Genomic DNA, 12,915 nt, shown 5'->3' on the forward strand with positions numbered 1-12,915 from the left:
AACTGGGGGTTCCTCCCCCCCCCCACCTTTCCTATCCAGCATCATCATAACTCCGGGCCCTGCCCTGTGGACCAGACCCGCTCCTATCCATTGTTTCCTTCGAACCCCTCTCCCCTCCCAGAATCCCCCTCCACTTTCTCTCAAAAACACCTCACCCATGGGCAGCATGTGGCACAGTGGTTAGCACTGGGACTGCGGCGCTGAGGACCCGGGTTCAAATCCCGGCCCTGGGTCACTGTCCGTGTGGAGTTTTCACATTCTCCCCGCGTCTGCGTGGGTTTCACCCCCACAACCCAAAAGATGTGCTGGTTAGGTGGATTGGCCACGCTAAATTGCCCCTTAATTGGAAAAAAAATAATTGGGTACTCTAAATTTATAAAAAGAAAAAAAAACCACCTCACCCAGCATCAATCCCCTCCCCCTTTCACACCTCCTTGGCCCATTGAAACCTGCTCATCAAGCTCCAATGTCCGCAGCCCCTCCCCCCACCACACCTTCCTTCACTCGCTAACTGAAGCTTGCTAGTGCAGGACCCCTGCCCAACGCCCCCCCGCCCAGTCCCAGGAAAACATCCAGAAAAAACATACCTCCCCTCAGCCCAACATTTCCCATGCAAACATACAAATCTCAGAAAAACCATTGCTCCAAAAATCAACAAAGTGCAACCTCTCTAACAGCATGAAGTAAAAATTTAACCAGAACTATATATATATATATATTCAGATATGTATACATTCTTCCAGCTCCCCTCCCCACAGACCACGAGCAGTCTTCAGTCCCATTCCTCACATCTGCCACAAGCCTTCCGCCTTCACGATAGCCTCCGCCGCCTCAAAGTAAAAGTCTCTGGAGCTGTGGGTCACCCTCAACTTCGCTGGGTACACCATGCCAAACCGCACCCCACTGTTATACTCGACCGAAAGCCGCCCGTCTCCTCGCCAGTTCCACATTTAAGTCCTGGTAAATGAGTACCCCAGATTCAGCCCACTGCACCTCCTGCTTCACCCAATTCAGGACCTTCTCCCTCACGTGGTATCAATCACTGATCTTGGCGGCTCATTCGCCTTCGGTTTAGGCCTCGACGATCGACGAGCCCAGTCCAGTTCATACCGAGAGGGAACATCACCCGCCCCCTTCAACTCCGCCAACATCATTGGCGAAGTACTCCATCGGCCTCGGGCCCTCCACCCCCTCGGGCAGGCCCACAATCCTCAAATTCTGTTGCCTCGAACGGTTTTCCAAGTCCTCCAACTTTGCTCGCAGCCCCTTGTTGGCCTCGACCACCCTCTGCAGCTCCTCCCCATTGAGGTGAGCTGGTCACGGTTCTGCGACATGGCCTCCTCCACTCCCTTCATTTTCTCACTCTGCTCCCACACCTCGGCTGATGCCTTCGACACAGCCAACTTCATCGGGGCAATTGCCTCCTCCACCAGTGCCTTCAGTGGCACCACCACCTCCTTCCTCAACACCGCCATATGCTTCGCAAACTGCTTCTCCAACTCCAAGGTGTAGCTATCTGGGATGGCCACTTCCAACTAGGTGCAGAGGAACTCGCAAAGACTGGCGGGTAAAATGGACAAGCCAAGTCTCAGGCAAGCTCAGAGCCTGAAATGCATATTTGTCAGCAAAAGTCCAGACGGTATTGAAATTCCGTCAAATTAGCATTGTAACAGGGCCGATTAGCATTTGATGACCCATCTTCTCGAAAACAAAGGACTGGTTCCAGCAACTGGGACAGTCCTAGATACTTCGGCACCACTCCCTGTCCAAGAGAAATGCAAACAATGGGGTCAGTGACCACTTGGGACACACCCAGCTATCCAGATCCCCACCCACTTATTGGCTAAGGAATCGAACAGAGTGATCAGGGATCACCCAATTAGTAAGGCCCAAATCAAAGGACCGCCCAAAAGAGCGCGAAAGCCCCCCCGAGTACAAAGGAAGAGTTTGTCATATGTTCACTCTCTTTTGGCCTTGGTACCCTGGTCACGGCCATTGCCAACTGCAGCAACACCAGAAGCAAGTTCGAGTTCCACGCCCGCTACCAGACGGATGAGCCCAGCTGAGCAGCAGTTACTCCTTCGAACCCGAGAGATCCAGAATCGAACAGCGGCCACTGTTTTCTGACCTAAGCCGGGTGCCCGAAGTTAAGTACAGGTTGTCTTAGTTGATAGGTGTCGTTAACTAGTAGTGTTTATGTTGCATTACTAATTGTGTATAAATAAAGTACCCTTGACCTTGAACTAACTAACTGGTGTTTGGCTCTTTGATCGATAGTCGGTTGAAACTTGTGGTGGTATCATTTGATACCTGGCGACTCTAAGCATTCGGACACAGACAATATAGAAAGGCGGCAAATTCACTGATTGCCATAATTGGAACAGAGCCACAGAAAGGACAGAGGAAAGAAAGGCAACAAAGGCCTTCACCTCGGTCACCTTTTCTGCCCTAAACAGTGCGGCCCCAATCAGCGACCCAGCTGCCGTCATCATGCCAGCTCCTGGGCTGGCCCTTTCACCTGACGGTGAACCCTCACTCCCTCCCTGCTTCACAGTGGCTTTCTTCTGATTTATCGACATTTTCCACCTTCCTTATTCCTTCCTACACTTGATCATCAAAAGATTTCCCCTGGGACCGGGCATTAAACTCCGAAAAACAAGCCTCGAGTAGGAGCCATCCAATGGGCGACTTCCCCCCTACATGCCGCCACCGGAAGTCCCTCGGGATTTCTCCTTTATGAAAGCCATCGATTGCTCCACCTAGGGCTTTCCACTGGGCACTGGCCTCCCCACCCCCCCTACGCCATCCTTACACCGGTTGCTGGGCTCCTGCTCCTCCATCTGGTGCAGACTCGATGGGCCGAATGGCCTCCTTCTGCACTGTAAATTCTATGTTAATCTATGTTAGTCTCTTTGGCTAGCTCTCTCACCGTCTTCTGCCGGGTTTGATAACCAGCGGACATGCTACGCCTCCGACCTTCAACTTCAACTTTCGACCTTGTGCGCAGCATGGTAGCACAGTGGTTAGCACAGTTGCTTCACCGCTCCAGGGTCCCAAATTCGATTCCCGGCTTGGGTCACTGGCTGTGTGGAGTCTGCACGTTCTCCCCGTGGTCTGCGTGGGTTTCCTCTGGGTGCTCCGGTTTCCTCCCACAGTCCAAAGACGTGCAGGTTAGGTGGATTGGCATTGATAAATTGCCCTTAGTGTCCAAAATGGTTGGGTGGGGTCACTGGGTTACAGGGATAGGGTGTGGGCTTGGATAGGGTGCTCCTTCCAAGGGCCGGCGCAGACTTGATGGGCCAAATGGCCTTCTTCTGCACTATAAATTCTATGATTCAACTACCACCTTTCATTGAAATTCCGCCCAATATTGGGTAAAAAGAGCTCTTTCCTGAGCCTTCGAGCAGGTGTTCCTTGTGTGCGACGAATCACACCATGGCCACCACTGGAAATCTCGTACGGTAGTTTCACACACGAGTTGAAACCTCGCCCAAACCCAATCCGCTCCAGTACCTCTATGAGGTGCATTCCATTCCACCCTGTCAAAGGCCTTTATGCGTCCAGGGAGATGATCACCTCCAGTATTCTCTCCCCGGATGGGGTCATGAACCCGTTCAGTCGGCGCTTGACGTTCGCTGTTAATTGCCTGCCCTTGACAAAGCCCGTCTAATCATCCATGACTACCTCTGGTACGCAGATCTCCATCTGCCTTCCCAGGCCTTCGCCAGTAACTTGGCGTCAGCATGAAGGAGTGAGATGGGCCTGTATGAGCCACACTCCGTTGGGTCAGTGATATTGGGGCCTGCGCTCGCGTTGGTGGAAGGGATCCCCTTGATAGTGAGTTAGTGAACACCTCCCGCAGGTGGGGGGGGGGGGGGGGGGGGGGGGGGCCAGTGCTGGAGTGATTTCTTTGTAGACGTCCGCCTGGAACTTACATTGGTTTGGAAGTGAAGCAACTTTATCCCGTGCGATTGTTCATTAAAGTTTATTCTCATTGTTGTTGCTGTTGCTTTCTCTGTCAATCTCTGACATTCTGTCAGCCTCAGGGCGGCACGGTGGCGCAGTGGGTTAGCACTGCTGCCTCACGGCGCCGGGGTCCCAGGTTCGATCCCGGCTCTGGGTCACTGTCCGTGTGGAGTTTGCACATTCTCCCCGTGTTTGCGTGGGTTTCGCCCCCACAACCCAAAGATGTGCAGGGTGGGTGGATTGGCCTCGCTGCATTGCCCCTTAATTGGAAAAAAACAGAATTGGGTACTCTAAATGAAAAACAAATCTGTCACTCTCAGACATCCTCTTGCAACCTCAGTCACCTTGAGTCAATTTCAGTCAATCTCAGCCAATCTCTGTCAACCACAACCCACCTCAGCTAATCTGAATCAACCTCAGTCATTTGGAGCCAATCTCAGCTGTCCACTCTCCCCTGTTGACCTGAGCCAATCCCCGGTCTCGGCCCTTCGGCCCCTCCTTCTTCCCCGCCTCCCCGCCTGTCAATCACTCCCGGTTGCTGGGACCACCTTTCTGACGCCATCCACCGGGCGTTTCCGGGCCGTCCTGGAGGTTCTCCGCGGCGTCTCCACACCCGGAAGAGCTGCGGGTGCGGGCTGTGCGCGCAGGAAGGTGAGTGATCCCTGCACCCCGCTGAGTCATGGGGAGGGGGTACCCGCTGAGTCATGGGGTGGGGGTACCCTCTGAGTCATGGGGTGGGGGTACCCGCTGAGTCATGGGGAGGGGGTACCCCGCTGAGTCATGGGGAGGGGGTACCCCGCTGAGTCATGGGGAGGGGGTACCCCGCTGAGTCATGGGGAGGGGGTACCCCGCTGAGTCATGGGGAGGGGGTACCCCGCTGAGTCATGGGGAGGGGGTACCCCGCTGAGTCATGGGGTGGGGGTACCCGCTGAGTCATGGGGAGGGGGTACCCCGCTGAGTCATGGGGAGGGGGTACCCCGCTGAGTCATGGGGAGGGGGTACCCGCTGAGTCATGGGGAGGGGGTACCCGCTGAGTCATGGGGAGGGGGTACCCGCTGAGTCATGGGGAGGGGGTACCCGCTGAGTCATGGGGAGGGGGTACCCGCTGAGTCATGGGGAGGGGGTACCCGCTGAGTCATGGGAAGGGGTACCCGCTGAGTCATGGGGAGGGGGTACCCGCTGAGTCATGGGGAGGGGGTACCCGCTGAGTCATGGGGTGGGGGTACCCGCTGAGTCATGGGGTGGGGGTACCCGCTGAGTCATGGGGTGGGGGTACCCGCTGAGTCATGGGGTGGGGGTACCCGCTGAGTCATGGGGTGGGGGTACCCGCTGAGTCATGGGGAGGGGGTACCCGCTGAGTCATGGGGAGGGGGTACCCGCTGAGTCATGGGGAGGGGGTACCCGCTGAGTCATGGGGAGGGGGTACCCGCTGAGTCATGGGGAGGGGGTACCCGCTGAGTCATGGGGAGGGGGTACCCGCTGAGTCATGGGGAGGGGGTACCCGCTGAGTCATGGGGAGGGGGTACCCGCTGAGTCATGGGGAGGGGGTACCCGCTGAGTCATGGGGAGGGGGTACCCGCTGAGTCATGGGGAGGGGGTACCCGCTGAGTCATGGGGAGGGGGTACCCGCTGAGTCATGGGGAGGGGGTACCCGCTGAGTCATGGGGAGGGGGTACCCGCTGAGTCATGGGGAGGGGGTACCCGCTGAGTCATGGGGAGGGGGTACCCGCTGAGTCATGGGGAGGGGGTACCCGCTGAGTCATGGGGAGGGGGTACCCGCTGAGTCATGGGGAGGGGGTAACTGCTGAGTCATGGGGAGGGGGTACCCGCTGAGTCATGGGGGGGGGAAGAGAGATACCCACTGAGTCTTGGGGGGGGGGGGGGGAGAGAGATACCCACTGAGTCTTGGTGGGGGAGAGAGAGAGAGATACCCACTGAGTCGTGGGGGGGGGGAGAGATACCCACTGAGTCGTGGGGGGGGGAAGAGAGATACCCACTGAGTCATGGGGGGGGGGGAGAGATACCCACTGAGTCATGGGGGGGGGAGAGAGATACCCACTGAGTCATGGGGGGGGGGAGAGAGATACCCACTGAGTCATGGGGGGGGGGGAGAGATACCCACTGAGTCATGGGGGGGGGGAGAGATACCCACTGAGTCATGGGGGGGGGGGAGAGAGATACCCACTGAGTCATGGGGGGGGGGGAGAGATACCCACTGAGTCATTGGGGGGGGGAGAGATACCCACTGAGTCATGGGGGGGGGGGAGAGAGATACCCACTGAGTCATGGGGGGGGGGGGAGAGAGATACCCACTGAGTCATAGGGGGGGGGGAGAGAGATACCCACTAAGTCATGGGGGAGGGGGAAGAGAGATACCCACTGAGTCATAGGGGGGGGGGAGAGAGATACCCACTGAGTCATGGGGAGGGGGGGGGGAGATACCCACCGAGTCATGGGGAGGGGGTACCCACCGAGTCATGGGGAGGGGGTACCCACCGAGTCATGGGGAGGGGGTACCCACCGAGTCATGGGGAGGGGGTACCCACCGAGTCATGGGGAGGGGGTTACCCACCGAGTCATGGGGAGGGGGTACCCACCGAGTCATGGGGAGGGAGGGGGGAGATCCCCACCGAGTCATGGGGAGATACCCACCGAGTCATGGGGAGGTGCCCACCGAGTCATGGGGAGGGAGGGGGGAGATATCCACCGAGTCATGGGGAGGGGAGGGGGGAGATACCCACCGAGTCATGGGGAGGGGAGGGGGAGATACCCACCGAGTCATGGGGAGGGGGGGGGGGGGAGATACCCACTGAGTCATGGGGAGGGAGGGGGGGGAAGATACCCACTGAGTCATGGGGAGTGAGGGGGGGGGAGATACACACTGAGTCATGGGGAGGGAGGGGGGGAGATGCCCACCGGGTCATGGGGATGGGGTACCCTGAGAGTCATGGGGAGGGGGTACCCTGAGAGTCATGGGGAGGGGGTACCCTCTGAGTCATGGGGAGGGGGTACCCTCTGAGTCATGGGGAGGGGGTACCCTCTGAGTCATGGGGAGGGGGTACCCTCTGAGTCATGGGGAGGGGGTACCCTCTGAGTCATGGGGAGGGGGTACCCTCTGAGTCATGGGGAGGGGGTACCCTCTGAGTCATGGGGAGGGGGTACCCTCTGAGTCATGGGGAGGGGGTACCCTCTGAGTCATGGGGAGGGGGTACCCTCTGAGTCATGGGGAGGGGGTACCCTCTGAGTCATGGGGAGGGGGTACCCTCTGAGTCATGGGGAGGGGTACCCTCTGAGTCATGGGGAGGGGGTACCCACTGAGTCATGGGGAGGGAGGGGAGAGATACCCACCGAGTCATGGGGAGGGAGGGGAGAGATACCCACCGAGTCATGGGGAGGGGGTACCCTGAGAGTCATGGGGAGGGGGTACCCTGAGTGTCATGGGGAGGGGGTACCCTCTGAGTCATGGGGAGGGGGTACCCTCTGAGTCATGGGGAGGGGGTACCCTCTGAGTCATGGGGAGGGGGTACCCTCTGAGTCATGGGGAGGGGGTACCCTCTGAGTCATGGGGAGGGGGTACCCTCTGAGTCATGGGGAGGGGGTACCCTCTGAGTCATGGGGAGGTGGTACCCACTGAGTCATGGGGAGGGAGGGGAGAGGTACCCACCGAGTCATGGGGAGGGGAGGGGGGGGGAGAGATACCCACCGAGTCATGGGGAGGGAGTGGGGAGATACCCACCGAGTCATGGGGAGGGGAGGGGGGGGAGAGATACCCACCGAGTCATGGGGAGGGAGGGAGAGATACCCACCGAGTCATGGGGAGGGAGGGGGGAGATACCCACCGAGTCATGGGGAGGGAGGGGGGAGATACCCACCGAGTCATGGGGGGGAGGGAGGGGGAGAGATACCCACTGAGTCATGGGGAGGGAGGGGGGGGGGAGATACCCACTAGGTCATGGGGAGGGAGATACCCACTGAGTCATGGGGAGGGAGATACCCACTGAGTCATGGGGAGGGAGTGGGGGGGGAGATACCCACTGAGTCATGGGGAGGGAGGGGGGGGGGAGATACCCACTGAGTCATGGGGAGGGAGGGGGGGGGGGAGATACCCACTGAGTCATGGGGAGGGAGGGGGGAGATACCCACTGAGTCATGGGGAGGGAGGGAGGGGGGGGAGATATCCACTGAGTCATGGAGAGGGAGGGAGGGAGGGGGGGGTGAGATACCCACTGAGTCATGGGGAGGGGGAGATACCCACTGAGTCATGGGGAGGGGGAGATACCCACTGAGTCATGGGGAGGGGGAGATACCCACTGAGTCATGGGGAGGGGGAGATACCCACTGAGTCATGGGGAGGGGGAGATACCCACTGAGTCATGGGGAGGGGGAGAAACCCACTGAGTCATGGGGAGGGGAGAAACCCACTGAGTCATGGGGAGGGGAGATACCCACTGAGTCATGGGGAGGGGAGATACCCACTGAGTCATGGGGAGGGGAGATACCCACTGAGTCATGGGGAGGGGAGATACCCACTGAGTCATGGGGAGGGGAGATACCCACTGAGTCATGGGGAGGGGAGATACCCACTGAGTCATGGGAAGGGAGGGGGGAGCCCCACTGAGTCATGGGGAGATGCCCACTGAGTCATGGGGAGATGCCCACTGAGTCATGGGGAGATGCCCACTGAGTCATGGGGAGATGCCCACTGAGTCATGGGGAGATGCCCACTGAGTCATGGGGAGATGCCCACTGAGTCATGGGGAGATGCCCACTGAGTCATGGGGAGATGCCCACTGAGTCATGGGGAGATGCCCACTGAGTCATGGGGAGATGCCCACTGAGTCATGGGGAGATGCCCACTGAGTCATGGGGAGATGCCCACTGAGTCATGGGGAGATGCCCACTGAGTCATGGGGAGATGCCCACTGAGTCATGGGGAGATGCCCACTGAGTCATGGGGAGATGCCCACTGAGTCATGGGGAGATGCCCACTGAGTCATGGGGAGATGCCCACTGAGTCATGGGGAGATGCCCACTGAGTCATGGGGAGATGCCCACTGAGTCATGGGGAGATGCCCACTGAGTCATGGGGAGATGCCCACTGAGTCATGGGGAGATGCCCACTGAGTCACGGGGAGATGCCCACTGAGTCACGGGGAGGTTCCCACTGTGTCACGGTGAGGTTCCCACTGTGTCACGGGGAGGTTCCCACTGTGTCACGGGGAGGTTCCCACTGTGTCACGGGGAGGTTCCCACTGTGTCACGGGGAGGTTCCCACTGTGTCACGGGGAGGTTCCCACTGTGTCACGGGGAGGTTCCCACTGTGTCACGGGGAGGTTCCCACTGTGTCACGGGGAGGTTCCCACTGTGTCACGGGGGGGTACCCACTGTGTCACGGGGAGGTTCCCACTGTGTCACGGGGAGGTTCCCACTGTGTCACGGGGAGGTTCCCACTGTGTCACGGGGAGGTTCCCACTGTGTCACGGGGAGGTTCCCACTGTGTCACGGGGAGGTTCCCACTGTGTCACGGGGGGGTACCCACTGTGTCACGGGGAGGTACCCACTGTGTCACGGGGAGGTTCCCACTGTGTCACGGGGGGGTACCCACTGTGTCACGGGGAGGGGGTACCCACCGAGTCACGGGGAGGGGGTACCCACCGAGTCACGGGGAGGGGGGTACCCACCCAGTCACGGGGAGGGGGGTACCCACCCAGTCACGGGGAGGGGGGTACCCACCCAGTCACGGGGAGGGGGGTACCCACCCAGTCACGGGGAGGGGGGTACCCACCCAGTCACGGGGAGGGGGGTACCCACCCAGTCACGGGGAGGGGGGTACCCACCCAGTCACGGGGAGGGGGGTACCCACCCAGTCACGGGGAGGGGGGTACCCACCCAGTCACGGGGAGGGGGGTACCCACCCAGTCACGGGGAGGGGGGTACCCACCCAGTCACGGGGAGGGGGGTACCCACCCAGTCACGGGGAGGGGGGTACCCACCCAGTCACGGGGAGGGGGGTACCCACCCAGTCACGGGGAGGGGGGTACCCACCCAGTCACGGGGAGGGGGGTACCCACCCAGTCACGGGGAGGGGGGTACCCACCCAGTCACGGGGAGGGGGGTACCCACCCAGTCACGGGGAGGGGGGTACCCACCCAGTCACGGGGAGGGGGGTACCCACCCAGTCACGGGGAGGGGGGTACCCACCCAGTCACGGGGAGGGGGGTACCCACCCAGTCACGGGGAGGGGGGTACCCACCCAGTCACGGGGAGGGGGGGTACCCACCCAGTCACGGGGAGGGGGGTACCCACCCAGTCACGGGGAGGGGGGTACCCACCCAGTCACGGGGAGGGGGGTACCCACCCAGTCACGGGGAGGGGGGTACCCACCCAGTCACGGGGAGGGGGGTACCCACCCAGTCACGGGGAGGGGGGTACCCACCCAGTCACGGGGAGGGGGGTACCCACCCAGTCACGGGGAGGGGGGTACCCACCCAGTCACGGGGAGGGGGGTACCCACCCAGTCACGGGGAGGGGGGTACCCACCCAGTCACGGGGAGGGGGGTACCCACCCAGTCACGGGGAGGGGGGTACCCACCCAGTCACGGGGAGGGGGGTACCCACCCAGTCACGGGGAGGGGGGTACCCACCCAGTCACGGGGAGGGGGGTACCCACCCAGTCACGGGGAGGGGGGTACCCACCCAGTCACGGGGAGGGGGGTACCCACCCAGTCACGGGGAGGGGGGTACCCACCCAGTCACGGGGAGGGGGGTACCCACCCAGTCACGGGGAGGGGGGTACCCACCCAGTCACGGGGAGGGGGGTACCCACCCAGTCACGGGGAGGGGGGTACCCACCCAGTCACGGGGAGGGGGGGGGGGGGGGGGCGGTTGGTGCGGGGAAGGACAAGGTACAAGACAAGATACGGACAGCAGAGTTACACGCTGGGGTGGGTGCCTGTCTCTTGCGCCTTTTGATGAACCATCTTGCGTGAAAGTGCCAAGTGACTGGAAAGGCAGTCGGATTTTGACTCAACGTTGAATGCCCCTTGCTTCCCGCAGGGCTCCCCACCACCTGACGTGATGAATACGGACAGCGGTGGACTCGCCCACCTCCACCCGGCCGAGCTGGCAATGCAGCATTCCCGCCATCCCACCCCGAGGCTCTCAGCTGGACACTTGCTGACCCCGAGCATGGATCTGCTCGCCCCCTGTACCGGCACTGGGCCCGCCCAGCTGATCAGTCCCGCGAGCCGGGACCTCTCCCTGAGCTTGGAAAACCGGCTCCTGAGACCTGGTGCTTGTACCACCTCATGGACCGGCCTCTCGGCCGGCACTCTGCTCTGCTACAGCCAGCCCTTGAATCCCAAGCTGCCCAGTACCCTCTGTTCTTTGATCTCCCCTCCACTGACCCTCCTCCGCCCTTTGACCTCTCCATTCCTGAAGACCGAGTCTGAGCAACCATCACCAAGGCTGGAGTGTCCGCGGCAACAGGAGGCTGGAATCGAGGACTCTATCGACAAAGAACAGCGGGTAAGGAAATCATAGAATTCACAGTACAGATGGAGGCCATTCGGCCCATTCAGTGCACTGGCCCATGGAAAGAGCACCCTACTTAAGCCCACACCTCCACCCTATCCCCCTTACCCAGTAACCGCACTCATCCTTTTGACATTAAGTGGCAATTTAGCGTGGCCAATCCACCTAACCTGCACATCAGGGAGAAGCATAAATAGGTGAATGGGGGATCAATCGGGAGTGAGTTACAGACTGGAATCTAATCGAGGGGTTTGGGTGGTTTCTATATTGAATAACAGATACCCGGGAGTGAGTTACAGACTGGAATCTAATCGAGGGGTTCGGGTGGTTTATATATAGAATAACAGATACCCGGGAGTGAGTTACAGACTGGAATCATTTCGAGGGGTTCGGGTGGTTTATATATAGAATAACAGATAACCGGGAGTGAGTTACAGACTGGAATCTAATCGACGGGATTGGGTGGTTTATATATAGAATAACAGATACCCGGGAGTGAGTTACAGACTGGAATCTAATCGAGGTGTTTGGGTGGTTTATATATAGAATAACAGATACCTGGGAGTGAGTTACAGATTGGAATCTAATCGAGGGGTTTGGGTGGTTTATATATAGAATAACAGATACCCGGGAGTGAGTTACAGACTGGAATCTAATCGAGGGGTTCGGGTGGTTTATATATAGAATAACAGATACCCGGGAGTGAGTTACAGACTGGAATCTAGTCGAGGGGTTCGGGTGGTTTATATATAGAATAACATACCCGGGAGTGAGTTACAGACTGGAATCTAATCGAGGGGTTCGGGTGGTTTGTATATAGAATAACAGATACCCAGGAGTGAGTTACAGACTGGAATCTAATCGAGGGGTTTGGGTGGTTTGTATATAGAATAACAGATACCCAGGAGTGAGTTACAGACTGTAATCTAATCGAGGTGTTTGGGTGGTTTATATATAGAATAACAGATACCCGGGAGTGAGTTACAGACTGGAATCTAATCGAGGGGTTCGGGTGGTTTATATATAGAACAACAGATACCCGGGAGTGAGTGACAGACTGGGATCTATCGAGGGTTTTGGGTGGTTATATATAGAATAACAGGTACCCGAGAGTGAGTTACAGACTGGAATCTAATCGAGGGGTTTGGGTGGTTTATATGTAGAATAACAGATACCCAGGAGTGAGTTACAGACTGGAATCTAATCGAGGCGTTTGGGTGGTTTATATATAGAATAACAGATACCCGGGAGTGAGTTACAGACTGGAACCTAATCAAGGGGTTTGGGTGGTTTATATATAGAATAACAGATACCCGAGAGTGGGTTACAGACTGGAATCTAATCGAGTGGTTCGGGTGGTTTATATATAGAATAACAGATACAGTGGAGTGAGTTACAGACTGGAATCTAATCAAG

At 58.8% G+C, this 12,915-nt stretch overlaps 1 protein-coding gene across 1 annotated transcript in view; it reads left to right on the forward strand.

Moving 5' to 3' along the window:
- Positions 1–4,502: 4,502 nt before the first annotated feature.
- LOC140417921 (telomerase protein component 1-like) overlaps positions 4,503–12,915 on the forward strand; it is a 135,028-nt gene continuing 126,615 nt past the window's right edge. The window contains exons 1-2 of the mRNA XM_072501353.1: positions 4,503–4,617; positions 11,023–11,493. Of these exons, the coding sequence (XP_072357454.1) occupies positions 11,044–11,493 (450 nt within the window). The 5' untranslated portion in view covers positions 4,503–4,617; positions 11,023–11,043. The remainder of the gene's footprint in view (positions 4,618–11,022; positions 11,494–12,915) is intronic.

Source organism: Scyliorhinus torazame, chromosome 5 (genome assembly GCF_047496885.1).
Source record: "Scyliorhinus torazame isolate Kashiwa2021f chromosome 5, sScyTor2.1, whole genome shotgun sequence".
Taxonomy (NCBI): domain Eukaryota; kingdom Metazoa; phylum Chordata; class Chondrichthyes; order Carcharhiniformes; family Scyliorhinidae; genus Scyliorhinus; species Scyliorhinus torazame.